This window comes from Enhydra lutris, unplaced genomic scaffold (genome assembly GCF_002288905.1).
Source record: "Enhydra lutris kenyoni isolate GAN:26980312 unplaced genomic scaffold, ASM228890v2 scaffoldscaffold22, whole genome shotgun sequence".
Classification (NCBI taxonomy): domain Eukaryota; kingdom Metazoa; phylum Chordata; class Mammalia; order Carnivora; family Mustelidae; genus Enhydra; species Enhydra lutris.
The window spans coordinates 9,863,433-9,890,612 of record NW_019154106.1 but is presented as its reverse complement, the minus strand read 5'-3'; the positions used below and the strand labels follow the sequence as shown (position 1 = coordinate 9,890,612).

General features: G+C 61.8%; 1 protein-coding gene across 1 annotated transcript; it reads left to right on the top strand.

The window, feature by feature from the left end:
- Positions 1–27,180, top strand: LOC111150015 (myelin regulatory factor). The gene is made up of 26 exons (XM_022507329.1): positions 1–19; positions 9,321–9,408; positions 9,530–9,790; positions 11,931–11,992; positions 12,886–13,165; positions 14,073–14,323; positions 14,419–14,542; positions 16,197–16,392; positions 17,361–17,437; positions 17,610–17,720; positions 18,059–18,149; positions 18,533–18,733; positions 19,024–19,135; positions 19,655–19,764; positions 20,402–20,562; positions 20,635–20,707; positions 20,975–21,063; positions 21,358–21,426; positions 22,080–22,168; positions 22,277–22,468; positions 22,718–22,969; positions 24,508–24,595; positions 24,837–24,911; positions 25,238–25,343; positions 26,821–26,895; positions 27,100–27,180. The coding sequence occupies exons 1-26, from the start codon at positions 1–3 to the stop codon at positions 27,178–27,180; spliced, it is 3,333 nt and encodes a 1,110-aa protein (XP_022363037.1).

Genomic DNA, 27,180 nt, shown 5'->3' with positions numbered 1-27,180 from the left:
ATGCACTGGCTCCCAGCAGGTAATAGGGTCATGGTGGCTGGTAGACTCCTCAGCATCCTGACTGGCTGGGGCCTTGGATTCCCAGAGCCGGGTCAGGGACAGGGGCAAGACGGCATCAGAGGAGCCCTACAGAAGCTTAGACGTTCTGGTGCGGGCTCGGGCCCTGCTGCTGAGAGCTTTGTGACCCTGTGCTGAGCTCCCACCCTCTCTGGACCCCTTTCCCTTACCTGCAAGACAGGAGGGGGTGACAAAGAAGGTCTTGATGATGCCTTCGGATCTGATAAGCTTCGTCTCCCAGCCCTGGGAAGGAGGGCCGTGTTAGAACATGGAAGGTGGAGGGTGCTGACCCCTGGTTCCAGGGGCACCAGGGGCCTGGGTGAGCAGCGCCCTGCCCCTCAGAAGGCAGGTGCTGTGGAAGAAGACTTGGAGACCTAGGAGAATGGGGCTTCTAGCAGGAGCTAAAAAGGCCACTGAGAGGTGGGGGACCTCCACTTGGCCTCATGCCCCACCAGGGCATCCACTCCTTCCAGACCTGATGGTGACTTCCCTACTTTGGCCTCATCTCCCCTCCTGGGGATAGGCAGGAGGTTGGGACCAGACCAGGGGCTTCCAATGAGGTTCTTTTTAGCCACCAAAGAAAGGCAAACTCGTGGCCTCCTAATACACAGGGGGTGTGGACGGCAGGGCTCCCCACAGCCCCCAGAGCCCCGGCATCCTGATTTGAAAGCCACTGATGGAGGGGCTGGCACTGACCCCCTTTCCCAGGGGGCCAAGACTCCAAGGGAAGGGAGGAGTTAGCCAGCATTAGCCGGAGCTACCCCCAAGCCCCCAGCTCTCTCTTCCACCACCAGGGCCTTGGGGGAGGAAGGGTGGCCTTCGGTGGGGACCAGCCTGTTGCCTCCAGAGAGCAGGAGGAGGCCGCAGGGGGAGGACACCTGATGATTTTGGGGAGAGGATGTCCTACCCTGGACAGGAGTCTGGGGCTGAGTTGGGGTGTGTGATTGCATGGCACGGGGCCCTACATCAGCCTGTCTGTCTGTCTGTGGTGCCCCAAGGAGTAGGTGGATAGGGGAGGCAGCTGGACCCCTGACTGTCGAGAAGATGAGATGGGGTGCCTTCGGGAGGAGTCCTATCCCAGCCCGTCCTCCCTGGGTCCTGAGTCCAGCTGGAGGGGAAATAGTAGTGAGGGGTCTGACTCATCCCTATGTCCCGAACACCCAGCCCAGGGCACAGGGCAGCATGGGGCTGGGGGCGTGCAGGAAACGTTTGCAGGGTCCGCAGAGGCAACAATGGCTATGTGAACAAAGGCGGGGTGGGGGGTTCACCTGAGAAAGCCAGTTCTCTGGGAGGGCCTGGGGTCAGTGCGGGGTTGGGGGGTGGGGGAGAGGAGCAGGCTGTCTTTCTCCAACCTGCTTGCCGAGAGGCCTCTCCTGAGTCTGGGGGTCTTAGCAGGGTGCCCCTGGGGTCTTAGGCAGGGCCAAGCAGGGTATTTGGGGGATAGACAGGTGGGTTGCTCTTGGCAGTCTGGCCTCCTCCTGGGGACCTGGCCCCCACTCTCTGATTCTCAAGGGCTTACAGGACTGGGGGGGCCCTGGCAGCTGCTGATTGGCTACTGCCCTTGGACTTTGCCCTCTGATAAGAACGGGGAGCAGAAATCATTAACTGGATCATTAACAGGGAGTTGGCCCTGCCCTACCCAGGCTGCCTGCCCTTCCTTCCCGCCTTCTTCCTCCTCACAGCCCACACGCCCCCCGGCCTGCTTTTGGGCCTCAGTTTCCCTCACAGCCTGGCTGTGTGTGGGGGGAGGTTCTTCTCCCCTGTGAAAGTCTTCAGCCCCTGCTGGGTGTGGGTAGCCCCTGGGCTGGGGATCAGGTAAGTCATGGCCTTATGTACTTACTCCCTGGAGTGCTGCCCACAGTCCTTCTGCTGGGCCGATCTCTGCCCTTCTTTGTGCCTCTACTTCCTCATCCTTAAAATGGGAATACAGCTATAGCCCCTGTACCTGCTTCTCAGGGTTTCTGTGGGGGTTGGGTGAACTGGGTGTTCTGAGGCCTGGTAAGTGCCCAGTGCGGTAATGCCCCAGAAATGTCAGCCTGGACGGTGATTACTGTCCCCGGGGCCTGCCCCCTACTTTGAGGATGTATTGATCCGCGGGGTAGGTCAGTGCCCCACCCTGGGCTGGGGCCTGTGGCTGGTGCTGTGTGCTTTGGGAAATTCCCTCACCCTCTCTGGGCCGTTTGGGCCAAGGATTGGGGGGAACCAGCAGCCTTATGGGATGCACTCTGCAGGCAGTGCCCGAGGTTCCTGCAGCTCTTGCCCTGTGCGGCCCTGATGCCGGCTCCTGATGCCTCCAGCTGGGGCCCCACCCTGCCCCTCAGCCGTGGGGAGCTTGGGTGGGAAGCTTGGGCCAGGCTGGCAGCAGGGGGGACAGGGCTGATGGTCCTTTGTCTTGTTTGCCTTGTTTGCCAGAGGTTTTTGCTTAAGTTGCCTCCTGGGAGTCCCGGGACTCAGTGGAAGGCCAGGTGGTGTCTCATTTCCAGGAGAGAAGTGCTGAGGTCCCAGACGAAGGTGGTGGGGCTCCTGTCACAGTTGGGTGTCTGCCTAGAGCTGGGCAGGGAGGGGGCCTCTCCTCGAGTGCTGAGGGATCCTGATCCACCACGGATGGCTGGGCTGGGTGACTTCCATTCAGCCCCTTGACCTCTCTGGACCTCAGAGCCCTCAGTCAGAGGGTCAAGGCTGTGAGGCTGTGTGCTGTGTGATGCTGAGTCCTGAGACCCCTGGAGTGCCAAGGCCTGAGTGGGAGGGGAGGGAAGGGCAAAACCTCGGCTTTGTGGGGGGGGGGGGGTGGGGTCCAGAGCCTCCACTGGCCTGACCTGCGGAAGCCCCAGGGCATCCTGTCCTCTGCCTGTCTCCAGGCCACATCAGTGGGAGAGCACTGTCTGCGTCTGACCTGGGTCCCTCCAGCCCTCATAAGGTACAATGAGAGGCTCAGCCCCTCTGAGGAGTTTGGGGACCCTTACTCCCTTGGGGCCTTCCCTCACTCTCCTCTTGACCATCTCAGCCCCTGGGCTCTCTTCTCCCTCTGTGGTTCTTCCTTGTAGGGTCTGCGGCCTGGAGTAGGGGTAGCCAAGGGTCTGCGACGCTGAGTTGACTCCTATCTGGAGTGCTGTTGGCCTGGGCCTGCCACTGGGCCAGTGAGCATTTGTGTGCACGAGCGTTCGAGTCTGGGAGGTGCACCAACATGAGAATAAGCACAGAGACGCTCAAGCCGCAGGGCCTTTGCACTGGCTCCCACTGCCTGGAATGCTTTTCCCAGATATCCCCGTGGGATATCAGGAGGCCCTCCCCGACTGTCCTGTTGAAAGCTACGGCTCTTCCTGGCTCTCCTGCCCCACCTGCCCCTGCTCTCTGCTTGATTTTCTCCATGGTATTTGTTACCCTCTGCAATGCTACGGAATTTTACCTGCCAGTCTGGCCATCTGACTCTGCTTCCAGAACATCGGCTCCTCGCGGGCCGGAAGTTTGATTTGTTCATTACCATAGCCCCAGAGCCAAGCACTATGCCCGACACATAGCATATGCTCAGTAATTGTTTGAATGAATGAATGAAGGGGCACACGTGTGTGTCAGTGTGGGAAGGGTATGCCACTGTGTGTGTGTGGGTGTGTACATGATCATGTGTGGGTCAGGGGGAGTATGCCCCTGTGTACACACATCTGTGGGGGACATGCTGGTGTGTGAATCCAGAGGCACATGGTAACCCGTAGAGACGTGCCCGCGCCCCAAGCTGCAGGGTCTGTACTCCTCCTCTGTGCAGAGGCCTTCCCCATCTTGTGCGAGAGGGATGGGGCCATTGGGTGGGAGCTCGCTTGGCCCTGTAGCATCAGGGCTGGGGGCCCCCCAGAGCAAACTGAAGATCCCTGGGGACCAATGTGGGTCCCCACAGAACACGTTGCAGCTTCTGGGCTCAGTTCTGGCTTGGGAGCCTCTTGGGGCTCTAACTTCAGCCTTGTGTCGACCTGAGGACAGGGTGGTAGCCGTGTGGGGTCTAGGGGAGGACAGAGCTGTAGCCCAGGGGTGGCTGAAGATTCCAGGTCCCGTGGAGGAGATGGGGTACTTTTGCATTTTTGGCAAATAAAGGCAACCATGGCTCAGATTTAAGGACCTGATGGCAATGACTAAGGAGCCATATCCTTGTCATTCAGCCCCCAGCTAACTGGGGACATGATGCAGAGATGCAAAGGACAACTTGCAAAGTCAAGCATCTGACCGGAAGGCATTTTGAGTGGGAAGTCTGGTCACAGGTCGAAGCCTGAAGAGGGCACGGCTAGCAGTTATTACATTAATCACAAATCATATTAATAAAGATAGGAAGTTCAAGCCAAAGGAGGTGAGAGCCCACTGTGCTCTGTCCCAGAGTGAACTAGTTTGGAGCACGTCAGTTAGCTCAGGCCACACTGGGAAATAAGTGACAGCACTGGGGACCCGCTGTGATTGAGGGGATCAAGGAGGGGCTGCCAGAGCAGGGAGGCGGCAGTCAAGGGCTTACCCACTGGGGTAGGGGGTGGGGGGCTACAGCCAAGGCTTGGAGGCTGGACTTTGCTGTGAATGTGCCAGAAAAATAGCACGGTACCAGTCATGCGTCAGAGGGACTCAGGAGAAGGTCGGAGCCCCCTTGCCCTCCCCCTCAGAGTCTCTCTGGGGCAGATCTGCAGTCAGGTGGAGAGGCATGGGAAAGAAGGGTACAGCCTGGGCAGGAGAGGGGAGGGGAACCCCAAGAGGATGAAAACAGCGATGACTGTTATTTGAGAGATGGCCTCTGGGGGTGAAGAGCTTTCCTGCCCTGGCGTTGAAGACTCAGGACCACTCCGTGAAGCAGGGATTCCTGCTGCACTTGACAGAGAAGAAAGCTGAGGCACAGAGAGGTCAGGTCACTTGCCAAGGGTTGCACAGCAATGAAGCAGGGCCCACATTAGCAGCTTGGCGTCTTTGACCCTAGGGATACCTGAGGGCATCATGGGGGGTGCTAGGGTGGGCTGTCCCCTGACCCCCACCATCCTGGCTCCCAGCCGTGGCCTGGAGCCAGGGTGCCCTCAGATTCAGATGCCTGGGGTGGACACTCAGGGCCGAATAGGGGGACAGACTTGGGCCCTGAGCCCCGTCAGCCCCAGGTTCTGATCAGCTAGGCCTGGCCAGCATCCTTCGGCCCTGGCCTCCCCTGCCCACAGCCACGTGGCCGACGGGATTTCCGCCATGTTGGGGACATGAATTGACAAGTGACCCATTGACGGGTGGGGGGGAGGTGTGGGCAGGGCACAAGCCTCCCACTGTGCCGGGTCCCCACCCTCCCCCGTTCCCTGGGACAATGGCCCAGACTCAGCCAGTGGCCACAGCTGGTAGGGGGGTGGTCATGAGCATGAGGAGGGGGAAGGGAGGGGTCCAGGATGGAGGACCACCTGGGCCCCCACCCGCCTTCATCCTGCGCCTGGCTTATATCCCTTCGGTTCTCCTCCTGCCCAGCTGGGTGGCCTTAAAGCGAGGAGGAGAGAAGAGGGGAGGGGGCTTCCTCTCCATAGCCCCTATCCCATCCTGTCTGGGACAGGGCAGTGTCTGGCTCCTGTTAAAAGCAGGTAATAGAGGCCCTGATTAATCCTCGAGGAGCAGCTGGGGCGCAGAGCTCAGCAGGACCGGGAGGTACCTGGAGGGGCCCGGCCTAGCCCCGGGCTCTGTCCGTAACATGGCTGGCTGGAGGTCCCCAGACCCAGGAAGGCCTGGTTCTAGTGTCCCGTGTGCCACTTTGCTCATTCATTCCATGAACATTTATTGCGTGTCTACTGTATGCTTAGATGCTTATACCCCAGAGAGGCAGAACAGGGCTGGCCTCATATCCCAGGTCCCACACCTGTAAAATTTGGGCAACGCCCGTATCCATTCTGAGCCTGCTTCGTCCTCTACAAAAGAGAGCAAGAAAACCACCGCTCCTGGAGGGTTGTTATAGGAGTGAAATATGAGCCATGTAGAGTGTCGGCACAGAGTGACTACTTGGAGAGTGAGCTGTGGGCAGCGGGTGAGCGGTGGACAGACCCTCCACCCTCCTGTGAGGTCTGTGCTAGCAGCTGAGTGAGGAGCCGGATGAGAAGGAGGCCGCCAGTCACGAGAATGGGAGTCAGAGGGCGCCTCTTGGAGAAACTTACATTCAAGCCCAGTGAATGGGAACGGGCTTCCTCCAGCAGAGGAAACAGCATGTGCAAAGGCCCCAGGACAGGGAGAGTTGCAGGAAACTGGTTAGGAAAGGAGGCTGGAGGGGGCAGGCAGGAGGCCACTGTGGACCTCTGGGAGGGCTCTTGTTATCCTGAGCAGTGGAAATTTGTGGAAGGGTTTGAAGAGGGGGTGGGCTGGGAAGCCGGTTTGTGACCTGGTGGTGCCACTTTCTGACTGTGGGACCTTGGGCAGCCTCCCCACCTCCCAGGGAGATCTTGAGGCTCAGCAGGAGCCACACTTAGCTTCCTGCCTGGCAGGTATCTGTTGTTGGCTCCAGAATGTTCCAGAGCTCTTTCCGGGAGCAGTCAAGGACAGGGGACCCCCAAAAGTGTGCTGATGCCTTCCTCCTGGGTTTCTGGGGGCTCTGCCCCGACTCAGGAACCTCTGGGTTCCAGCAAGCCCCCACCCTCACCCTGCCCTCCCAAATGTCTGATTAGAAGTTTCCAGTATGGTTTTTGGGGTAGCCTGGGGGCCAGATCCTTTAGGCTGAGCTGTGTGGGGAGAACATTAGGCAGGCCTTGTGGGGTCCCAGAGAACCACAAGATGTGGGCTCAGTGTTCCTCAGGAGGCCCACCAACTCCCCAAACCTGAGACTTCTCCCCCACCCGGCCCCAGTGGTTTTCTCCTCCCTCTTTTGTCCTCCTGTCCTCCCGTCCTCCCGGCCCCTGGCACGGGAGGGTCTCTCCTCCCCTCAACCACATCTGGTTCTCGTTAGGGTCTCCCAGGATGCCTCTGTCTGAGGCCCCCCCATCCCAAGGGAGGTGGGCAGGAGGATTAGGGGTGATTAGGAGCGCTCCTGGCCAGAGGAGGGGGAGGAGGGGAAGAGGGGGCCTGGCATATTATAAATAGCAACACCATGATTCTGTCACCCCATCATTCACTGTAGATTCCAAGTTCAGTCTTGAAAACCTGCAGCTTCAGCAGCCAGGGCGGGGGTAATGCTCCAGTGCTCCCTCCTTCCCTAGCCCCTGAGGGAACCGCCCAGCCCCACCAGCCCATAACGTGGGGCAGCCCAGAATGGCCAGGAAGTCTCATCCACCACCAACCACCCCGTCCGCCTTGGAGTCAGGCTCCTGTGCCTGGGTTTGAATCCTCCTGGCTCTGTTGCCTCAGGCAAGAGCCTTGACCTCTCTGAATAAAAGGGATGGTGTTGATGATGTAAAGCACTGAGAATAGTGCCGGGACCTAGTAGGCCGGCACTCAGTTGCTCGCTTAGTCCGCAGGAGTCCTGCAGACAGAGCCTCTGTCACTATCGGTGTCCTCTTATCATCATCACCGTTCAGGACGGGGAGGATTAAGTGTCACACTGCACATGAAGAACCCACGGGATGCCTTGTGTGTAATAAACTCCTATGGTTGTTAATGTCTTTGGCTCCCAAAGTGCCTGGCATACAGTAGGTATTTAATCAACGGGATCTTCCGGTAACAGGGAAGGATGGGATGGGGACCACAGTGTAGACAGGAATCCTAGAACCTTGATGAGCAGACTGGTCATTCCCAGCTTGAGAAGCTTCTCTCGTCCGGGCCACGCTGCGCCCTGGACGGCCACTGGCAGTGCTCGGTGGGTGTCCCTGGTTCCTGGCTGGGTGAGCCAGGGGTGGGGGCCAGCAGGAGGGCCTGTCCCGGGCAGCGCGTGACTCCTAGGAGGGCTTAGCCACTCATTAATCACCTAAGCGGGGCTCAGCATTCTTGAAATGCCGGCTGGGGCCAGGGAGGGGCCTGGGCCAGGGGCTTGTGGGGACCCCAGGGCTCTGGGTCTGTGAAGTGAGGACAGGCATTCTGTTTGCTGAGCACCCATTGTGCGCCGGGCACCTTACATACCTTGACTTGTTTCACAAACAGCCCTGTAAAGTATTAGCTCTTCATGTCCCCATTTTACTAAAGAGGAGACTGAGGCTCAGAGAGGGTATGTGACCAGCTTAAGGTCACACAGCAGGGAGGACACAACCCAGGATTTGTTCCTGGATCTTCCTGAGCTGTTCCCAGGGCTCCCCCAGAAGAAGGCATGAGGTGCAGACCCCGGGCTCATGGCTCCAGGGGCCTGTGGGAGGGGTATCTCCTGCCTCAGTGGGGCTGGTCAGCCCAGGTCAGCAGTGTGGGTGGGGCCGTCCTCCATAATCGGGGCTGACGCATCTCCTACGTCAGCCCCCTTATCACCCCGCCCTCCTGCTCCCCCCTGCAAGGTGACCCTGGGAGGGGAAAGGCCAGCACCTCCCCCTCTCCTCCCCTGCTTATGCCCAAGAGTTCTGGGCGCCTTTTCTGTGAGTTCCGCCCCTTCGCGGGCTCGGGCAAGCAGGGAGGGCCCAGGAGAGGGCGGGGGAGGAGCGGAGCTCTGGCCGCCATCGTCCCTTGCTGTGAAGCCAGGCAAAGCCCTTACCTCTCTGGTCCCGTTTCCTCCTCTGGAATACCAGGGCTGGACACCCTAGGCCCTGTTATGGGGGTGACGAGCTCTGCCGGAGGCTGAGCCAGACACTTCTGGTTCTAGTCCCCACTCCCTCTCCATCTGCATTTGGGGCCTGGGGTGCAGGAGGCTCCCTGGCCCTATGCCCATCCTCCCCCCAGGACGTGTGATTCAGGCCAGCCTGGCGTCACGTTCCTGGGGACCTGGCAGCTGGGCCCTCTGGAAGGAGGCAGGGCGGGACAGAGTCACTGAGTCTGGGTCCAGCCTTCAAGGGTGGTGCACAACTGCCGGGCACTCAGTTCCATAAAGTACCTCAGTTACTCCTCGCGGCTCCCCATAAGACTTGGGAATAATGACCCCATTTTACAGACAAGAGGGAGAACTTGCTCATGTCACAGGAAATGGCCTGTCTGTCCCCGATCTGTGCTCTGGGTTCCTCCCCTCCTCAGAGACACTGGGCAGGCTGGGGGCCAGGGAAGCATCTTTGCGATGCCTCCTGGAGGGCGTCAGGTGATGGGCAGTGCCGGACTCTCCCTGGACACGGATGTGCAGGTGGGGAGGAACCTGGGGGCATATGTGCTGGAGGAGCCGGCCTGGGGAGAGCTATAGGTCAGGGCCCAGAGACCTAGGGGTGCTCACATCTGGCCCTCCCCTGCAGGCCACGACATCAATGGGGCCCTGGAGCCCTCCAACATAGACACCAGCATCCTGGAGGAGTACATCAGCAAGGAGGATGCCTCTGACCTGTGAGTGGCCCCGCCCCCATGCCCCTTGGCCTCCGCCCTTCACCTGGGGGACTTGCTCCGGCCCTGGGTCCGCAAGCTACTAGGGTCCTGGCTGGCACTGAGCTGCTTCCTTTCTCCACAGCTGTTTCCCTGACATCTCTGCTCCAGCCAGTGCAGCCTCCTACCCCCACGGGCCGCCTACGATCCCCCGCTCCAGCGGGGGCCACCACCTGAGCCCCCCTGGGGGCGGACCGTCCCCGGGACGCCACGGCTCCCTCCCCGCCCCGAGCTACAGCGCCCCGCTCAACTGCAACAACAATGCTATGGCTAGCGCTCCCAAGCCCTTCCTGGGGGGCTCTGGGCCCCCCATCAAGGCAGAGCCCAAGGCTCCCTATGCCCCAGGGTGAGTGAGGGCGGGGAGGGTGGGAGGCAGGTGTGTGACGGGAGGGGGCTGAGGAGGTGCTGGCGGTGCCCCGGCCAGCTGTGGTGACCTGGCTGCCTTGTGGGTAGGTAGGGGCAGCTGGGGAGGGGCTCGTGGCTTTGTTCCGAGGCTGTGGGCAGCCCCAGAGGATTCCGAGCAGGGGAGTGATGAGGGCTGATGTAAGCACTCGAAAATTCTCTGACAGCTGTGTAAAGGGGATGGGAGGAGGCAAGCCTAGAGACACGGCTGCTTACCTACACGGATACACGCAGGCACGCACATGTGCACACACACAGGGCATGCAAGGTCCCCTCACTGCCCCGGGCCACCCACTCCTGCATCTAGCTACTATTTGCTGGGGCTGCGGGGACCGGCCCGATGGCACAGGTGTGGTACCTAAAGCTCCCCCTGCCCGAGTCAGCCTCCCAGGCCCTTTCTGTCCTCTCTCCGAGGAGTCCACACTGGGGACCCGGCTGTGACCACAGAATGGTGGCGTCAGCAGCCCAGCCAGACGCCAGGGCCTCCCACAGACCTGTGCTTGTGAGGACAAGCAGGAACATGGGTCTGCTGGGTTCTGCAGGGGGGCTCGAAGAGGGTTCTGGGTTCCCCAGCATGGGGCAGGAGCAGGGGACCCTGTAGGGTTAGTTCAAAGTGCTTCCCCTCCAGGATTGTGGAAATAAGGGGAGGAAGCCCAGAGCAAGTGCCAGAGGGGCGGGGGGCACCGGACCTGTCGCCTGGCTTGCTGGGGGAGGGCTGTGGAGATGAGCTGGGGTGTTAGGGGTGAGCTTTTGCTGCACAAGGCAGACATCCAGCCGAGGGGCTGTCCCTGAGCCCAGACCCCGAAGGGCAAAGACGGGAGGGAAGAAAATGAACGCATGAGGAACACCTGCTGGATGCCTACTGCTGTCCCCACTGTCCCCTACTGCTGTCCCTGCTGTGGCTCTGTTTGTGTAAGCTCATTGAGCCTCTCAAGTAAGCAGGTCCTGGGGGGACCCCGGAACCAGCTGGCCTGTGAGTGAGGCTGTGCTGCCCCCCGGCAGGATCCCAGCGGCACACTGAGGCCATTTCTAAGGGACAGAAGGGGTTTGCCCACAACTGCGCAGAGACCGTGTGCCCTCTGGGAGGGACCCAAGGCCCTGCACCACCCCTGCACCTGCTAGGGTCTGTCCCTTCTGCGGAGGATCGTGCAGGCTGGTTGGGGAGGGACTTATTAATCAATAAATCACCACATCGAGGACGATTAAGCAGCATGAGGAGTTGTGGGGAAGGGACACGAGGTCCCACCAACTTGAGACGTTTCGCAGCAGGGACATTTCCACACCGGAAAACCCGATGGCCACTGTGCAGGGAGCAGACAGGAGATGCTGGGCGCAGGGCAGAGGCCCCAGGCAGCCCTTGGGGGGTTCCTTTTCTGTCATTCTCGCACAGCCCAAGGGGCTGGGCCCATGGCTCATCCAGGGGGGCGTGAGGGTCCTGGAATCAGCCCAGGGGTGTGTCGGCGAGGGCGCGGCTGCCTGGGCATGGAGGCGGGCAGTCTCTCCAGATGTGCAACCAGGACCGCCAGAGAGTGGGGTCCCCGCCAGACCACAGCCTCCCCTCACCGGCGAACGCAGGGTGTTAATCTCTCACGGTTGAGTTTTTCTTTCGCCTGAACCGCTGATAAAACCTGCAAGAAAAAAATACACCCAGACCTGGTGAGGCTGGCTCCCTGCCCAGCCTGTACCTGCCCCTGGGGGGGGGGGGGGCGGCCCAGCTCCTTAGAGCCCCAGAGAGCTCTCCCCTAGAGTTTCTAGAAAGTGGGGCTTCAGTGGGTGTGGGAAGGGAGCAGCGGGCCTGACCCTTGCTCCTTGAATCCCTGTGCCGTCCTTGTGTCCTTGAATCCTGTTCCATCATCAGGGACACTGGTTCCTGGTCCCCAAGTGCCCGGGAGGTCTGAGGGGATACAGGTCAGGAGCCCAAAGACCCTGCCCCAGACCCTGCCTGGCACCCCAAGATGGCTCATGCAGAAAAATTCCCCTGGGGGTGGGCAGTGAGGGGACCTCAGGCCTCCAGCGTCTGGGGTCTCGGGGACTCGGCCCCACAGATGAGCTGCCTGCCCAATGGCGCCCTCCTCCCCCTGCAGCACGCTGCCGGATTCTCCCCCAGACTCGGGCTCCGAGGCCTACTCCCCCCAGCAGGTGAATGGTGAGTCCAGCGGGCACCGCCCTCCCCCTCTGGGGTTTGGGCAAGTGGTTGGGGCGGCCTTATCTGGGAGGGAGGGAGCTAGGGAGGGAGGGGGCCAGCGGCCGCCCAACAGGCCCAGATTATCGCTGGTCAAATACTCCCCGGCGCTGGCTATTGTCTCCCCACTGGCGGGTGGGGGGCCTGGCCCGGCCTCTGAGAACCTGTCCCTGCCGGCGATGCCACCCGCCTGCCCGCCTGCGCCATCATGGACGCACCCTTCGGTGGTAAGTGGACGGCCGGGGAAGGCCGTGGGTACAGCCCGAGTGCAGGCCTGGCTGACCTCCTGGGCCCACCTCCCCTGGTTGGGGAGGGTGCCAGGGGTGCTGCGGCCCCCAGGTGGCCAAAAGCAGAAGGATCTCGGGCAACCGTCTCCCCACAGCCCAGAAAGGGGTCAAGAGTTCTGTTTATCTTACCAAAAACATTTCTGGAATGCCTCCTGGGGAACAAAGGGAGCTGGGGGGCTGGCCCCTGGGAGCCCGCTAGAGGGGCTGCTGGATGGAGGAGGGCTGCTGCAGGACTGTGCTGGGGGGCCCCCCGAGACTCCTTCCTGAGGCCCAGAGGAGGATCGGGACTGAGAGGGGCCAGGGGAGGACGCTGGGCAGCCAGGCTTGGGGGGAAGGAGCCAGTTAGGACGGCCGGGGGCGGCAGGGGGGCGGGGTGGGCAGAAGCTAAAGCTGCCCATCCCGCCCCTGGACAGGGGCTCGTCTCCCTGCCGGGGCCTCTAGTGGCCAGCCTCTGGCTGCCTAGCCCGCCTCCCTCCTGGGGCTGGTCTCAGGAGAAGGCGGGAAACCCTGTGCCCAGGGACCTGAGTGACGTAGGTCTCTGATGCCCACCCTTCACCATCTCTCCTGCAGACTCCCATCTCCTGCGCACCATAACCCCTGAGACCCTGTGCCACGTGGGCGTGCCTCCTCGCCTGGAGCACCCGCCTCCACCTCCGGCCCACCTCCCAGGCCCCCCGCCGCCCCCGCCCCCCCCACCTCACTACCCCGTCCTGCCGCGGGACCTGTACATGAAGGCCGAGCCCCCGATGCCCACCTATGCTGCCATGGGGCAGGGGCTCGTGCCCAGTGATCTGCACCACACTCAGCAGTCCCAGATGCTACACCAGCTGCTGCAGCAGCACGGAGCTGAGTAAGCCCGGGGCAGGTGGGTTTGGGGGGTGGGGACCCGAGCGGGGCAGAGATGGCGCTGGGGCCTGGGGTGAGCTCTGCCCCCACGAGATGGGGGTAAGCGTGTGCCTATGGAGGTGCCCACTCAGCAGCTCTATAGCTATGGCCAGATGCTTCTGACGACCTTATTTGGTGAGCGTGGCCACCACATTGCAGATAGGTAAACTGAGGCTCCCAGGGGGAGGAAATGCTTGTCAGGGGCACAGAACTAGGATGGGACAGAGCCGGGATGAATCTCGGGCTGTGCCTTTCCTCAGACACCAGTGACTTTCCAGCCTTCTCAGGGAGTCTGGGGGCTCCTGCTCTGACCCCAAACAGTGAAATTGTCCTTTTATCTGTTTGTTTGACACATTCAGATGTCATGGAAGGTTTAGTTCAGGACAAGGCTCCACAGCCTCCTCCCCCAAGAAACTCTCCTTCCCAGCCTTGGCGGCCTGCGCCCTCTGGGACTTGTTTCCAGCCTCAGAGGCTGCTCTCTGTGGAGTCCCCACTCTCAAGGGTGGCCCTGAGGATGACACCCCAGGGAAGGGACTGGCTTGTTCATTCCACAAACTATCGGGGGACTCTGTGCACCAGGCCCACAGCTGGGCCTGACAGGGACACACAGACTAGTCAGGTGTGGCTTCTGCCCTCCTGGTTCCATGATCCAGGGGGTAGAGAGGAGTGACAGAAGCAGGGAATGACCTTACAGAGCGATGCGGGAGCACTGAGGAGGTAAAGCCCAGCGGCTTTTTTTGGAGGGGTGTCCTCTGGATTGGGCATATCTTGCTGAAATGGGGTGAAGAGGGGAAGGGGGCTACTTCCCGGGGGAGGGGAAGGGGCTCAGGAACGAGCCAGCCCCCCATGGCATGCCTCTGTGTCGCCCCCAGGCTCCCCGCACACCCCTCCAAGAAGAGGAAGCACTCCGAATCACCTTCCAACACCCTCAATGCCCAGATGCTGAATGGAATGATCAAACAGGAGCCCGGGACCGCAGCGACGCTGCCCCCACACCCAGCTCGAGCCCCATCCCCACCCTGGCCTCCCCAGGGCCCCCTCTCACCAGGGCCCGGCTCCTTGCCCCTCAGCATCGCCCGGGTCCAGACACCGCCTTGGCACCCGCCAGGGGCACCCTCACCAGGTATGTGCCTGGCCTGCCGGAGCTCACAGTGGGCCAGCACCCCTTGAGGTGGGGGCGTGGGGCGCAGGGCCCATGTGGTTGCTCCCTCCCTCCAGGTCTCCTGCAGGACAGTGATAGCCTCAGTGGCTCCTACCTGGACCCCAATTACCAGTCCATCAAGTGGCAACCACATCAGCAGAACAAGTGGGCCACGCTGTATGACGCAAACTACAAGGAGCTGTGAGTGCCCCGCCCCCCTCCTGCCACCACATCAGGGACATTCCACACCCCCCACCCCCCAGCGTCAAGGCCCCAGACAGGGCCTGAGAGCACACTGGGCACCACATGGGCCCCGGTTACAGGAGAGCAGCAGGCTCAGGGCAGAACTAGGACAGGCCCTCGGGGTTTTGGACTTGTGGGCCTCCTTAAGGAGGTGGTGTCTGTCAGGGAGGGGCCAGTGGGAGCCTAGGGAGGGAGAAGGGGGTGGATGGGTGTTTTCTGGCTCCTCCTCCCCCACTCCTTCTGCATTCCAGGAAGGTAGCAGGAAGCTGTGTTGGCAGGGCCCTCCCAGCAGCCCCCTCCCTGGGACAGAGGGCGGAGCAGGTGGGGGAGGACAGGCTGTCCGGGCGGGCATTCCGAGCTCTCCCTCTGTACCCACCCATGTTGGATTCAGCTTTCTGGGACTAGGCCAGCAGCACTGTGGGACCACTCCCCTCACTGCTGCAGAGGTCCGGTGCGGGTGAGGGCGAGGACCTCTGGACACTGCCAGGCCTGGGCAGGGTGGCTGAGAGCAGCCTCCTGGAGCTGGGTGCTCCAGGCTGTGTGGGCAAGAAGCCAGAAGCCCTTGGGGCTGGGTGGGGGATCCAGCTGCTGTCGTGGTTGAAGGCTCCCTTGAGGTTCTGTCAGGATGTGGGGAGAGGTCTTTGGGGATCCCACCCTTATGGCCTGGGGAGGATCCCCCCACTCTTCCCACCATGCTTTCCAGGCCAGCCCTGCCATCTCAGGCCCTAAGGCCAGGAAGCTGGCAGCTGGGGGCCCCAGTGTACTTCCTGGGTGTCCCCCGAGGCCGGCAGGTGGGTGGAGACCCAGGCCTTCTGCAGATGTTAGCCAGGCCCCCAATCCTCTTCCCCCGAGTTTGGAATCGTTCTCTGCCCATCTTCCTTCCGGGGGACCCCAGGCATCAGGAGCACTGCTTGTGCCTAGGGACCTGGGTGAGGATGGGCCAAGAGTTGCCCCCTTTCCTGCCACCTGGAGGTCCCCCCCAGAGAATCCATGCTTGGAATCCTTGCCTGGCGACAGATGGGTAGACTGAAGCTGAGTCTGTGTTGCCCAGAGTGCCCCTGTCCTCACCTGGGCAGCTGGAGAAGTCAGGACGAGGACTTCGGGGGCTTGAGCAAGCCAGTGGGCTGGGGCTGGGCCAGTGCCGAGCCGGCGCCTGGTCCCACCGTTTCCATGGCAACCAGCTGTCAGGCCAGTGAAGCTCTGCAGACCGTCCCCTCCCACCCGGTCTCCTGCGAGGGAGGGGGCTTCAGGCAGCATTCTGGGAAGGAGCCAAGTGTGATGAGGGGCCGCGGAGCCCCCTCCTCAGGAGTTCACTCCCCTTGGGTGGGCCTCAGGGGTCTTGCCTCATGTGCCCCATCACCAGGGTGGGGGCTGGGCTCAGCCACACAGAGGAAAGAATATTGGCCTAAGAGTTGGCAAACCTGAGCTCAGATCCTTCCGGGGACTCAGTTTCCACTTCTGAGAGGTGGGGGGCAGCCCCATGCCTGGTCTGAGGATCCGGGGGGTGGCTACCGGATGGGAAACTGCTTTGGAAGGCAGACAGTGGAGAGGGACATTCCACGCCTGGCTTTGGCGGGGGGAGCCTCTGGCAAGTACCCTCCCCTGCCCCTAGGCCCATGCTCACCTACCGTGTAGACGCCGACAAGGGCTTCAACTTCTCGGTGGGCGATGACGCGTTCGTGTGCCAGAAGAAGAACCACTTCCAGGTCACGGTGTACATTGGCCTGCTGGGCGAGCCCAAGTACGTCAAGACGCCCGAAGGCCTCAAGCCCCTTGACTGCTTCTACCTGAAACTGCACGGAGTGAAGGCAGGTTTGGGGGCTCAGCGAGGATGGGAGGGGAGTAGAGGGGAGCCAGGAGTCCTTGGGGGAGTTGAAAGACCCCAAAGCAAAGCCCCCTTCCCAGCTATGCTTCCTGACTCCTTCTCTGCCCAGTGATCCCAAGGCTACACCCCCAGCTCAGACCCCGGGATCATGACCTGAGCCGAAGGCAGAGGCTTTAACCCACTGAGCCCCCCAGGCGCCCCTGACACTTGCCATTCTTTTAGAGCACCTGCTGCCTTCCCAGCAAAGCCCTGACTTCTGAGCTTAGTCCACAAAGGCCTTTGGGACCAGCCCTTCCCTGCAGCCCTGCCATCGCTTGTGCCCAAGACCTGTTGTGCCCATTCACAGCCCCTGCTCTCCTGAGGCAGCTCCCCTTCTCTGGGACACACGGAGAATGCCCATTCCATCCCTCCTTTCCTGGCAGACTGCTCCTTGGCCTTTCCGTTCCCTCTGCTGCAGTCCTTAGTCCTTGGGGACAACTGTCCTGAGGCTCCTTCCCTGGGGTCTCTCTAGCGCCCCTCCCCCAGGAGTGGTTGATTTGGAGCCGGTGAGCTCCCTGGGGGCACACGGCTGCCTGTGTTTCCTTCAGGGCAGGGAACCAGGCCCGACCTGGCCTTGGCACAGCTCAGCCATCACTCATGGAGGGGCTGCAGGGACGTGGGTGTGGGAGAGGGTCTGGGGAGTGCGGGGGTTTGGGTGGGAGCGGTATTTATGGAGGTCAGCTTGGGGGACGTGTGTGGAGGTGGGGGCCGTGTGTCCGTGGAAGGCGAGAGTGGATGCGTACGGAGCTAGGAGAGCAGTGTGACTGTCTGTGCCCTCACTAACTGGAGGGCCATGCCTCCACTTCTGGGGGAGCTCCGGCTGGACCAAGCCTGGGCTGAGCGGCTAAAGGGAGGCAGAACCAGGCAGGGACCCTAGCGCTGATGGGTCACTGGCCTCGGCTTCTCCCGCAGCTGGAGGCCCTGAACCAGTCGATTAATATTGAGCAGTCCCAGTCGGACCGGAGCAAGCGGCCCTTTAACCCTGTGACGTGAGTGTCTGACCTTGGGGGTTGGGCGGTGGTTCTAGCTGGGCTGGCCAGCGCTGGAGCTGGCCTGGGAGCCCAGGGGGCCATGGTACCTGCCTCCTACGCATTCCTGACTTCGGGCCTGGCTCTTCGAAGCCCCCTCCCCGCCTCCTGAGTCCCCGCCACTCCTCTGCAGGGTCAACCTGCCCCCTGAGCAGGTCACGAAGGTGACCGTGGGGCGCCTGCACTTCAGCGAGACCACTGCCAACAACATGCGCAAGAAGGGCAAACCCAACCCCGACCAGAGGTGAGTGGGCTGCGCCCCGGCCCTGCCAGGCCCTCCAGGTCTAAGCAGAAGGGGCAGGAAGACACCGCCCACTGTCGCATTGTACAGACCCATTGTACAGAAGAGACACCTGAGCCTCACACCTAAGGCTAATGGACTTAGCAGCTCCCTGGGGTCCTAGCAGCGGGCCTTGGGGAGTTTCTGCCCCTAGTGGAGACTCGGGTTCCTCCACTGGAGGCTAAGGTGTTAATGCCCTCTTCCTGCGGGGGATGCTGGGAGCCTAGGCACTGTACCCCAGACATGGGATGGGGGCAGGTGGGGCAGGACCCTGGGTGCCTCTAAACCCTTGTGCACCCCAGGTACTTCATGCTGGTGGTGGCCCTCCAGGCCCACGCACAGAACCAGAACTACACGCTGGCTGCCCAGATCTCAGAACGCATCATCGTGAGGGTGAGGGCTCCCTCCTCCCAAGGGATCAAGAGCTGGGAAAAGCAGCACCCAGGAAAAATACTGGAGTTCTGGGGAGTCAGGAGCTAGAGTGCTGATCCTGCTGGGCCCTAGCTGGGTGACTTTGGGCAAGTTCCCATCCTCTGAGCGACAGTGTCTCCTTTACAAGGGTGGAGGTGGACAAGGCCTGGGTAGCCTTCTGAGATCTTGCAAGGGACTGAAAAGTGCCACAGTGCCAGGGGCAGTTTAATTTGGGTGTGGTGGGGTGAGGATCTGGGCCTGGAGCTAGAGGGGTGGCTGCACGGTTTCCCCTTTTGCCAGGTCACTGCAGGTCCCCGTCCCCGTCCCCTGGGACTGATCCAACCCCCAACCCCAACTTGTGGTAGGCCTCCAACCCCGGCCAGTTTGAGAGTGACAGCGACGTGCTGTGGCAGCGGGCGCAGGTGCCCGACACTGTCTTCCACCATGGTCGTGTGGGCATCAACACGGACAGGCCTGACGAGGCGCTGGTCGTGCACGGCAACGTCAAGGTCATGGGCTCTCTCATGCACCCGTCGGACCTGCGGGCCAAGGAGCACGTGCAGGAGGTGGGGACGGGGCTGTGGACGAGGGGTGGGACCGTGGGGCAGGGAGAGCTGTGTTCCCGTGGGAGGGGCGGATGGCTTGTGGGGGCGGGGCCCATGGAGGGGCGGGGCCAGGTGGAAGGGCCCGGTGCCTGGCAAGTTGGTGAGGGAGGCAGGCCCTGGATTTCTGCGTCACTGGACTCTGGTGCTGCAAGGTCTCCGCCGCACCGCGGAGCCGAGGCTGCTTCGGTCTTGAGCTCCAGGGCCCACATTGGCTGGGGAGGGCTTCAGTCTCGGTCCTGGTTCCCGCGCAGGTGGACACCACCGAGCAGCTAAAGAGGATCTCGCGCATGCGGCTGGTGCACTACAGATACAAGCCGGAGTTCGCCGCCACGGCTGGCATCGAGGGCACAGCGCCAGAGACGGGTAGGGACCGGCCTGCGCGGACTGGGGCTGGGGTCCAGGACCCGGCAACCTCGGTCCCCAGTCACCCCGCCCCCTGTCCCGGCCCGCTGGAGACCCCACTCCCAGGAACCCCTCCCCCTGACTCCCTGGAATTCCTACGCAGGGAATCCTGCCCTCTAGAAACCCGGCCCTCAGCCCTTGGAAAATCGGGCTCTCCGCCCCCTCCCTCCCGCTCCCGGGTGCCGGGTGGCTACCCACCTTGACACCGGAAGTTTCGGAATCCTAGTCCCAGGATCCTGGGCTCCTTAGGTGAATCCTGACTTCATCTCTGCCCACTTCCACTGGGATCCTTCCTCCCAGGAGTCCACCCTTGCTCCAGTCCGGGGAACCCCACACCAGAGCTGGGGAACGGTGCTCCAGAGCACCTTGGATCCCAAATCTTTGGCCCCCAGAATTTGGCCCTCCTCAAACTGGGCCCCCTCCTCACATGCTGGTTCTGTGGGTGTTCTCCACCCTACACACACCCCCCAAACCCCCCAGGTGTCATTGCCCAGGAAGTGAAGGAGATCCTGCCAGAGGCCGTGAAGGACACTGGAGACGTTGTCTTTGCCAATGGGAAAACCATAGAGAACTTCTTGGTGGTGAACAAGGTGTGCGGGGGCTGGGTGGGAGGATCCGGGGGCCCAAGGGCAGGGCTGGGCCAGCTGGAGGGCGTTCAACTCCTGCTCTGTTCAACTCCTGTGCAGAGGGTGAGGGCAGCCCGGTCTTCTCTCACAGTGTGTCCAGAGCCCCCTCCCCACCCCTTACGGAAGGGGGTGAGCGTTCCAGGGCCCGGGGACTGGCAACACTCTGCTTGTGTGGTCCACAGCAAGAGGAAGCTCCCTGGGGGGTTATTTTCCTCCCCTTGGACAGGAGACTAAAGATAGTCACTGCCTAGAGCTTCCCAGGTGGCTGTCGCAAAGCTTAAATGTGGCTTATGGTGAGGATGAAGTCCTGTGCTTTGGCCTTGGCTGAATAGTGAGGAGCCCAAGCCTGAGACCCCACGTTCGTGAGATCGGAGAGGCCGGCACCTCCGAGAGACAGTGTTCTGATGGGGGTTAGGGGTGGGAAGCGCAGTTCTGGTGGGCCAGACAGATGGCCCAAGCAACGGGGGAAAGGTGGGGGTGCCACTTGGAGGCAGGCACGGGGAGGTTGGGGCACTGGGGCTGGCCTGGGTAGGGAAGCGTGGAGGAAACTCCCCGTTGCCCAGGGCTCCCGGGGGCTGACCTTGCCCGTGGCCCGCGGCAGGAGCGCATCTTCATGGAGAACGTGGGGGCCGTGAAGGAGCTGTGCAAGCTCACCGACAACCTGGAGACGCGCATTGACGAGCTGGAGCGCTGGAGCCACAGGCTGGCCAGACTGCGGCGGCTGGACAGCCTCAAGTCCACCGGCAGCTCGGGCGCGTTCAGGTGCGGGCGTGGGCCAGGCAGGGGGACACCCCCTTCCCGGAGGCACCTCTGACCCTGGCCCTCTTGCTGCAGCCATGCGGGGAGTCAGTTCAGCCGAGCGGGCAGTGTCCCCCACAAGAAGAGGCCCCCCAAGGTGGCCAGCAAGGTGAGGCTGGGTGTAGGTGGGAGGCAGGTTGGGCTGGGCCCTCCCTCTCCAGGCTTGCACACCGCGAGGGCTCCTCTCTTCTCCCAGCTCTTTAGCTCTCTGGCCCCATTTCTCCTTCCTCTCCCTTCCTCTCCCCAGCCCCCACCCCCCCATAGGAATCATAGGCCTTAGCACCCCTACCTCCAGCAGAGCCCACACCAAGTGACATCATGGGCTCCCTAAGTCTGGGCCTTTTCTGCTTCTTCCCCTTTTCCTCTCGGTCCTCAGCCATCTTCTGTGGTCCCAGACCAGGCCTGCATCAGTCAGCGCTTTCTGCAGGGAACCATCATCGCCCTGGTGGTGGTCATGGCCTTCAGGTGACTTGTGCCCTGGGCTCCAGGGGTGGCTGGTTGGGGGACTTGAGCTGCCCTTGGGGCCAGGCCTGGAGGAAGAGGAAGATGTGGCTGGGAGATGAGACCTGCCTGAGGTCTCAGGGAGGGAAGAGGGTTGCCTCTTTCTGTCCTGTGGCCCTGGGACTGGGGAGACCCGTGGAGAGACATCACTCATTCCTAAGCCCAGCCCCCGGAGCCAAGGACCACAGACTCTGCCCAAAGGAGAGGGCCGGGACCTTGGCTCCAGCTCTAACCGTGGCTCTTTTCTGTGGCTCCCAGCGTGGTGTCCATGTCCACACTGTACGTGCTGAGCCTGCGCACCGAGGAGGACCTGGTAGAAACCGATGGGTATGTCCCTGGAGGCCTGGCTGCCGGCCAAGTTGCCAGGACAGGAGGGCTTTGGTGGGCAGACCGGGGGCAGAGGAGCCGTGGAAGCTGTCTTCTCTGATAGGGACGGCGCCTTGGCTCTCAGCCTGCTGGGGCTTGCAGGGGTGGGTGGGAAGGTCTCCCTGGAGGAGGGGCAGCCATGGTCCCCGCTGAAGCCAACGTTTCTACTCAGTGCTCCTCAAGGTAGCTGGGCCTCTGCGAGTCAGGGGGCATCTGAGGGGCCCAGGTTGGAAGGGGGGAGTCGGCGGGGACGGAAGGCCAGGGTGGGACCCTGGGCTCTGTCTGCCCACTTCCACCTCAGCTCCAGGGCTCTCTCTGACCGTGTCTTTTCTCTCTCCTCCCCTGCACCTGTCCCCCTCTTTTTCCTCTCTGCCGCCCCTTAGCTCTTTTGCTGTGTCCACTTCCTGTCTTCTGGCCCTGCTCCGGCCCCAGCACCCTGGGGGGAGTGAGGCCATGTGCCCATGGTACGTGTCTGGACCAAGTCCCCTCCCTCCTTACCTCTGGCTCCTGACTCCCTGCCTCTTTTCCGCCATCCCTGTCCACCTCTCTGGGACTCCTAGGCCTCCCTGTCCAGGCTCTTGGAGTCCCTCTGAGCTCAGCCCACCCCTCCCCAGCAGGTCCAGCCAGAGCTTCGGGACCACCCAGCTCCGACAGTCCCCTGTGACCACTGGGGTGCCAGGCACACCACCCTCTTTGCTGCTGGGTGCGTGCCTGCGGTGGGTCTGGGGGGTGGGGATGGCGGCAGGGAGCTGTGTTCTGGGAGGGGGCTCAGCTGCCCACCTCTTCCTTATACAGCCTCTGGCTTTCTCAGTTACCACTGGCCTGACCACCTCGGCCCCGGGTCCGGTCATCCCCACCTTGGACCTGTGCTCCAGCCACCCTTGCCCGGTCGTCTGCTGCTCCTCAGCCACTCCTAGCCCTACCGCAGCCCCTAGTCTTGGCCCCAGCTTTAAACCTGGCCACGGCCTCAGCCCCAGTCCCAGCCCCTCCACCAACAGCTCAGGTATGGCTCTCTCGGCTCCAGGATTTGCGCTGAAGGGATTTTATATGAGTCCAGAGAAAGGCCCCAAAGACTCATTGTGGGGAGGGTATCCTGGAGCCCAGAATGAGGCTCTGGAGAAAGGTCGGTGGGTCTCCCTGAAGGGATAAAGAGACAGATGGGGGTCACCCAGAATCTGGTGAAGTCCCGGAGAAAGCCAGACAGGAGGCAGCCAGGTCCCTCTTCTCAGCTTATCCCTCATTCTCCCCACAGGCCCCAGCCAGATGGCATTGCTGCCAGTCACCAACATCAGAGCCAAGTCGTGGAGCCTGTCAGCCAATGGTATTGGCCACTCCAAGCGTCCAAAGAGCTCAGAGCCTCTGGCCAGCCCTGCGGTCCCCTTCCCTGGAGGACAGGGCAAAGCCAAGAACAGCCCCAGCCTTGGTCTCCATGGCCGGACCCGCCGAGGGGTCCCCCAACCTGGCCTGAGCCCTGCTCAGCCCACTCAGGCCCGGGGCCAGCCAGGTACTTGCCCTACCCGTCCCCCCGCCACCCCCACCATCTCAGCTCAGCCAGCAAAGCTCACTGGTCTGGGGCGCATCTCAGCCTGGTCAGCGGAAGGCCTGGCGCAGGACTGTCCACAGACGTCTGCTGGGCATTGCAAAGTCCTCCCGTCAGGCCAGGAGCCCATGTAGCTCTCCTCATTCAGGGCTCACGCATCCCCGCAAGAAAGGGATCATCCCCGTAGATCAGATGGGGAAACCGGAGCCGGGTCGTGTGGCCGGGCAGCAGCAGACCTGGACTCCCATCCCACGTCTGCCTGATGCCAGGGCCCCGGACGTCACAGAGGAGGCCAGGGGCCTCCCAGGCTTCAGCCCGGTGGCTCTTCTCTTGGTAATGGGCCTCCTTATCAGCTTTCATTTGGTGGTTTTGTGGCTTAAAGAAAAAAAAGCTTTGAAACTGGGACTTGCTGAGATTAAAGTACAAAGTGATAGGTAAACCCCACCAGGGGCCGCTCACTGGGCCAGCCATTTCCGGGGCCGCTGCTCTGTGGCTGGCTCTGTACAGGGTGCTCGGGGTGATGAAGACAGACATGCCCTGACCCCAGATGGCTCAGACACCTGAGAACACAGTAGTGTACTAGCGTGACGGGGTACTGAGGGGATGTGCTAGCAGCTTGGTGACTGGGGAGGGCACTTTGTCCGGGCTGAGGTGGGGAGGTGATCAGGAAGGCCTCCCTGGAGGAGGTGACATTGGAGCTGAGTCTCTGAAGGACCACAGGAGTTTGCCCAGAAGAGAAATGAGAAGGGTACCTTCCATCTTGTCTTTATCTGGTATCTGTCCGTGACCCCAAGGGCATACTGGATCCTGCGGGGTGGGGGTGGGGGTCTTTGCGTGCCTGGGTTGTGCCTCAGGAAGCTTAAAATGTGTCAGGTCCAGCAGATGTTCTGTGGGCCCAGCTTCCCCTTCCTAGGTTGGGGGTGGGGGGCAGGTCAGGCAGCAGCCAGCCCGTAGATGACCAAGAAAGCCTTGTATCCCTCACCTGCCATGTCACACCTCAGAACCACCGGCCCAGCCCGCCATCTGTGGGGGGTTCATCCACAGAAGGCCACAAGCCCTCACGAGTGGGGCACTGGGAGGTGTTTAACACTTGGCTCTTGGGGAAAGAGTCCTGATCTGTGGTGAATGCTCCCCCCACGGCTAACTTCCGGCCACCAACTTCGTGCCACCGAACTGAACGTGGAGAGACGTGTTTGGGCTGTGCACAGGCTCCTGTACGCCTCTGGCAAGGGATATGAAGACCCATCCCTGCTCCTGAGGTTCGGGTTCTGCCAAGGAGGCAGACCTCAGGCTCATGGGAAGGGGCTCTTCATAGTGCTGCCAGGGAAAAGGGTGGCGTGACCCTGGCCTTTGTGGGGGGTCTGGAAAGAATAACCTGAAACTTATTTATGCTAAGGTGGGAGTGACTGAATGCGAGCCTTGCAAAGAACGGCTTGGCTGCTGCTCATTTGTATGCCACCTTGTCACCCTCCTCCCTGCCCCCGCAGCCTCTCTCCTTGCAGACGCAGTGCCCTCCCTGACCTCCATCCAGGTGCTGGAGACTTCAATGCCCATCACTTCCCAGTACTGCGCTCCAGGGGATGCCTGCAGGTGGGCTTGGCTCCCTCCCTTCACCCCAAGGACAGATTCCCTCAGGTGACCTGAGCCCAGGCAGTGCGGAGGCCCGGATGTCCTCCCCGTCTTGTCCCCCTCCTGTTCCCCCTCCCCCACCCTGCCCCAAGGTGGGGCAGCCCCTTTCCATGGGCTCCAGTACAGACTGGGGGCTGGGGTATCCAGGCAAGGGGCTCCAGCAGGGTAGCCTTGGTCTCAGGAGCCATGTTTGCCCCTGCAGGCCTGGAAACTTCACCTACCGCATCCCCGTCAGCAGCAGCACCCCGCTACACCTCAGCCTGACTCTGCAGATGAAGTGAGTGCCAGCTTAGGGCCTTGGCGGCCCAGGGAAGGGGTCTGAGGAGGGATGCTGACTTTATCCCTTGCTCTGGCTGTGCGACCCTGGAAGTCCCTGGGCTCCTCATCTAGAAACTGCTGTTGCGCATGGGTGTGAAGGCCGTGTGGGATGGTAGATGGGAAAGGGCGGTCTAGGGCCTGACCGGTAGGGCTCATTTTCAAGCTGTGTGAGGACTCGTGGCTTGTTTCTGCAGAGCAGGGGAAGGTGGCGTGGGAGGACTGGCTGGGGGCAGGGCAGGTTGAGGAACTTGGAACCCCACTTCCCTGCTAACCGGCCTTCCCCAGCTCTTCGTCTCCCGTGTCTGTGGCGCTGTGCAGCCTGATGTCGAAGGAGGAGCCGTGCGAGGAGGGGGGCTTCCCACAGAGCCTGCACACCCACCAGGACACCCAGGTAGGAGGCACCTGGGAAGCTGTGGGCCAGGCAGGCCCCAGAGCTTCATTGTCCCTGGCACAACTGGGCCCCCAATCAGGTGAAGAGAAGGGGCCGGGAGGCAGAGTGATGGCATCTCCACAAGGGACCCTTTAGGCCATGGGCCTCGGGAGCGGAGCATCTCCCACTCCCTGCCCTGCCCTGCCCAGAGCCCCCGGAAAGAAACCAGTTCCACCAGGACTAACCTGGGATGAACGCAGTGGTGGCAATGGGGAGGGTATTCTAGGGGTCCTTGGCAGGGAGAGCTAACCTTGTCTGTGCTCAGGGTCAGAAGAGCCGCCCCAAAAGTCATGTTTAATGAAGACGATACCTGCAGCATGAGGTCATTGGGGTCAGCTGGAGAAAGAAAAGAGGCCAGTGTCACAGGAGAAGGGCACGTGCAGAGGTGGGGAGGCCCGGGAGAGTGTGGCCTTCCGGCAGAGGTGGACACGTGGCAGCCTGTCCCACTAGGAGCCGGAAAACAGGAGGAGCCCGGTCCACAACCTCAGGCTGGGCAGCGGCATGGTTCAGTCCTCCCGTCCTGAAGACCCCTCAGGCTACCTTGTGGAGGCCTGCCTCCTGCTCTGAGAACCAAATGCCTGTGACCCTTCCTTTGTCCAGCTCCTCACTGGCCACATGACCCCCATGGGACCCAAAGTTGTGACTCTCCGCGCAAGCAAAGGGAATGTCTCCTCACCAATTTATGTTGGTTCAACGAAAATGTGTTGGGGTCTCTCTGTCCCAGGCCCTGTGCTGGGCCCAGCTTTGGGGACACAGCGGGAGGCAGGGGTGGACCCAGGCCTTGCCTTGGAAGAATGCACTCCCTAGCTGGGGAGAAAAGATGTGCAGAAAGTAACCTGAGGAGAGGCTGGGGGCGGGGGGGGGCGGTGAGAGCGTCCCAAGAGGCGCAGGCGGAGGCTGAATGGAGGGGTCAAGCCCAGCCAGCCGTTCACACCATGTGGAGCTCAAGCCTAAGTCCACCTATGGGGAGGCCACGCCAAAATCTCAGCTGGAACACAGGCAAGCCTCAGGATCCCACGAAAGGGAGAGAGCATGACAGCGCAGGGACCCGTGTGTCAGTCCCCACTCTGCCACGCAGTGCATGTGATTTCAAGCAATAGCTCAGCGTCCTCATCTGTACGTGGCGTCATCTTCTCGGGTTGGAATGAGCATGGGGTTCGTGAAATACTTTGACGCGCCTGCAGTACAACGGGGAGGGGAGGCAGGGACTGGGGGAAGGCTGATGTGTACCTGCAGGTGCCCCGCAGAGTCTGCATAAAGGGGGGCTGCCTCCGCTCCCCAGAGCAGAACGTGCTCCCTCCCCTCTCTCTTCCCAGCTCTGACTCCAGCCTCCCTAACACTTGCCTTGGCGCCCAGGGCTGCAATGACCACGCTCAGGGCTGCTGGTCGGGATAGGGCCACGGGGCTGCCTTCACCCCTCCCTCTCTCCTCTCTCCAGGGCACCTCCCACCAGTGGCCAGTAACGATCCTGTCTTTCCGAGAATTCACCTACCACTTCCGGGTGGCACTGCTGGTGAGTACAGGCATGCCCTCTGCCCCCAGAGGTCCGGGCTCCTGCATCTCAAGTGTGGGGCTCCGGAAAAGGACATGAGGATTCCCGGAGCACATGGCAAGACTTGGGGTGCGGTGACAAGTGATATGGTGGGGGGGCAGGGGAGTGCTTCCTGCCCCACGCCCCCAGAGCCACCTCACCTGTTCCTGCTGCCCTCTCACCCAGGGTCAGGCCAACTGCAGCGCGGAGGCCCCGGTCCGGCCAGCCACAGACTACTACTTCCATTTCTACCGCCTGTGTGATTGA

Bases quoted from the DNA above. Each gene is read 5' to 3' on its own strand.
- LOC111150015 (XM_022507329.1), top strand. The intron at 11,993-12,885 runs GTGAGTCCAGCG...TCTCTCCTGCAG, and splicing joins CTCCCCCCAGCAGGTGAATG to ACTCCCATCTCCTGCGCACC. The intron at 16,393-17,360 runs GCAGGTTTGGGG...CTTCTCCCGCAG, and splicing joins TGAAACTGCACGGAGTGAAG to CTGGAGGCCCTGAACCAGTC.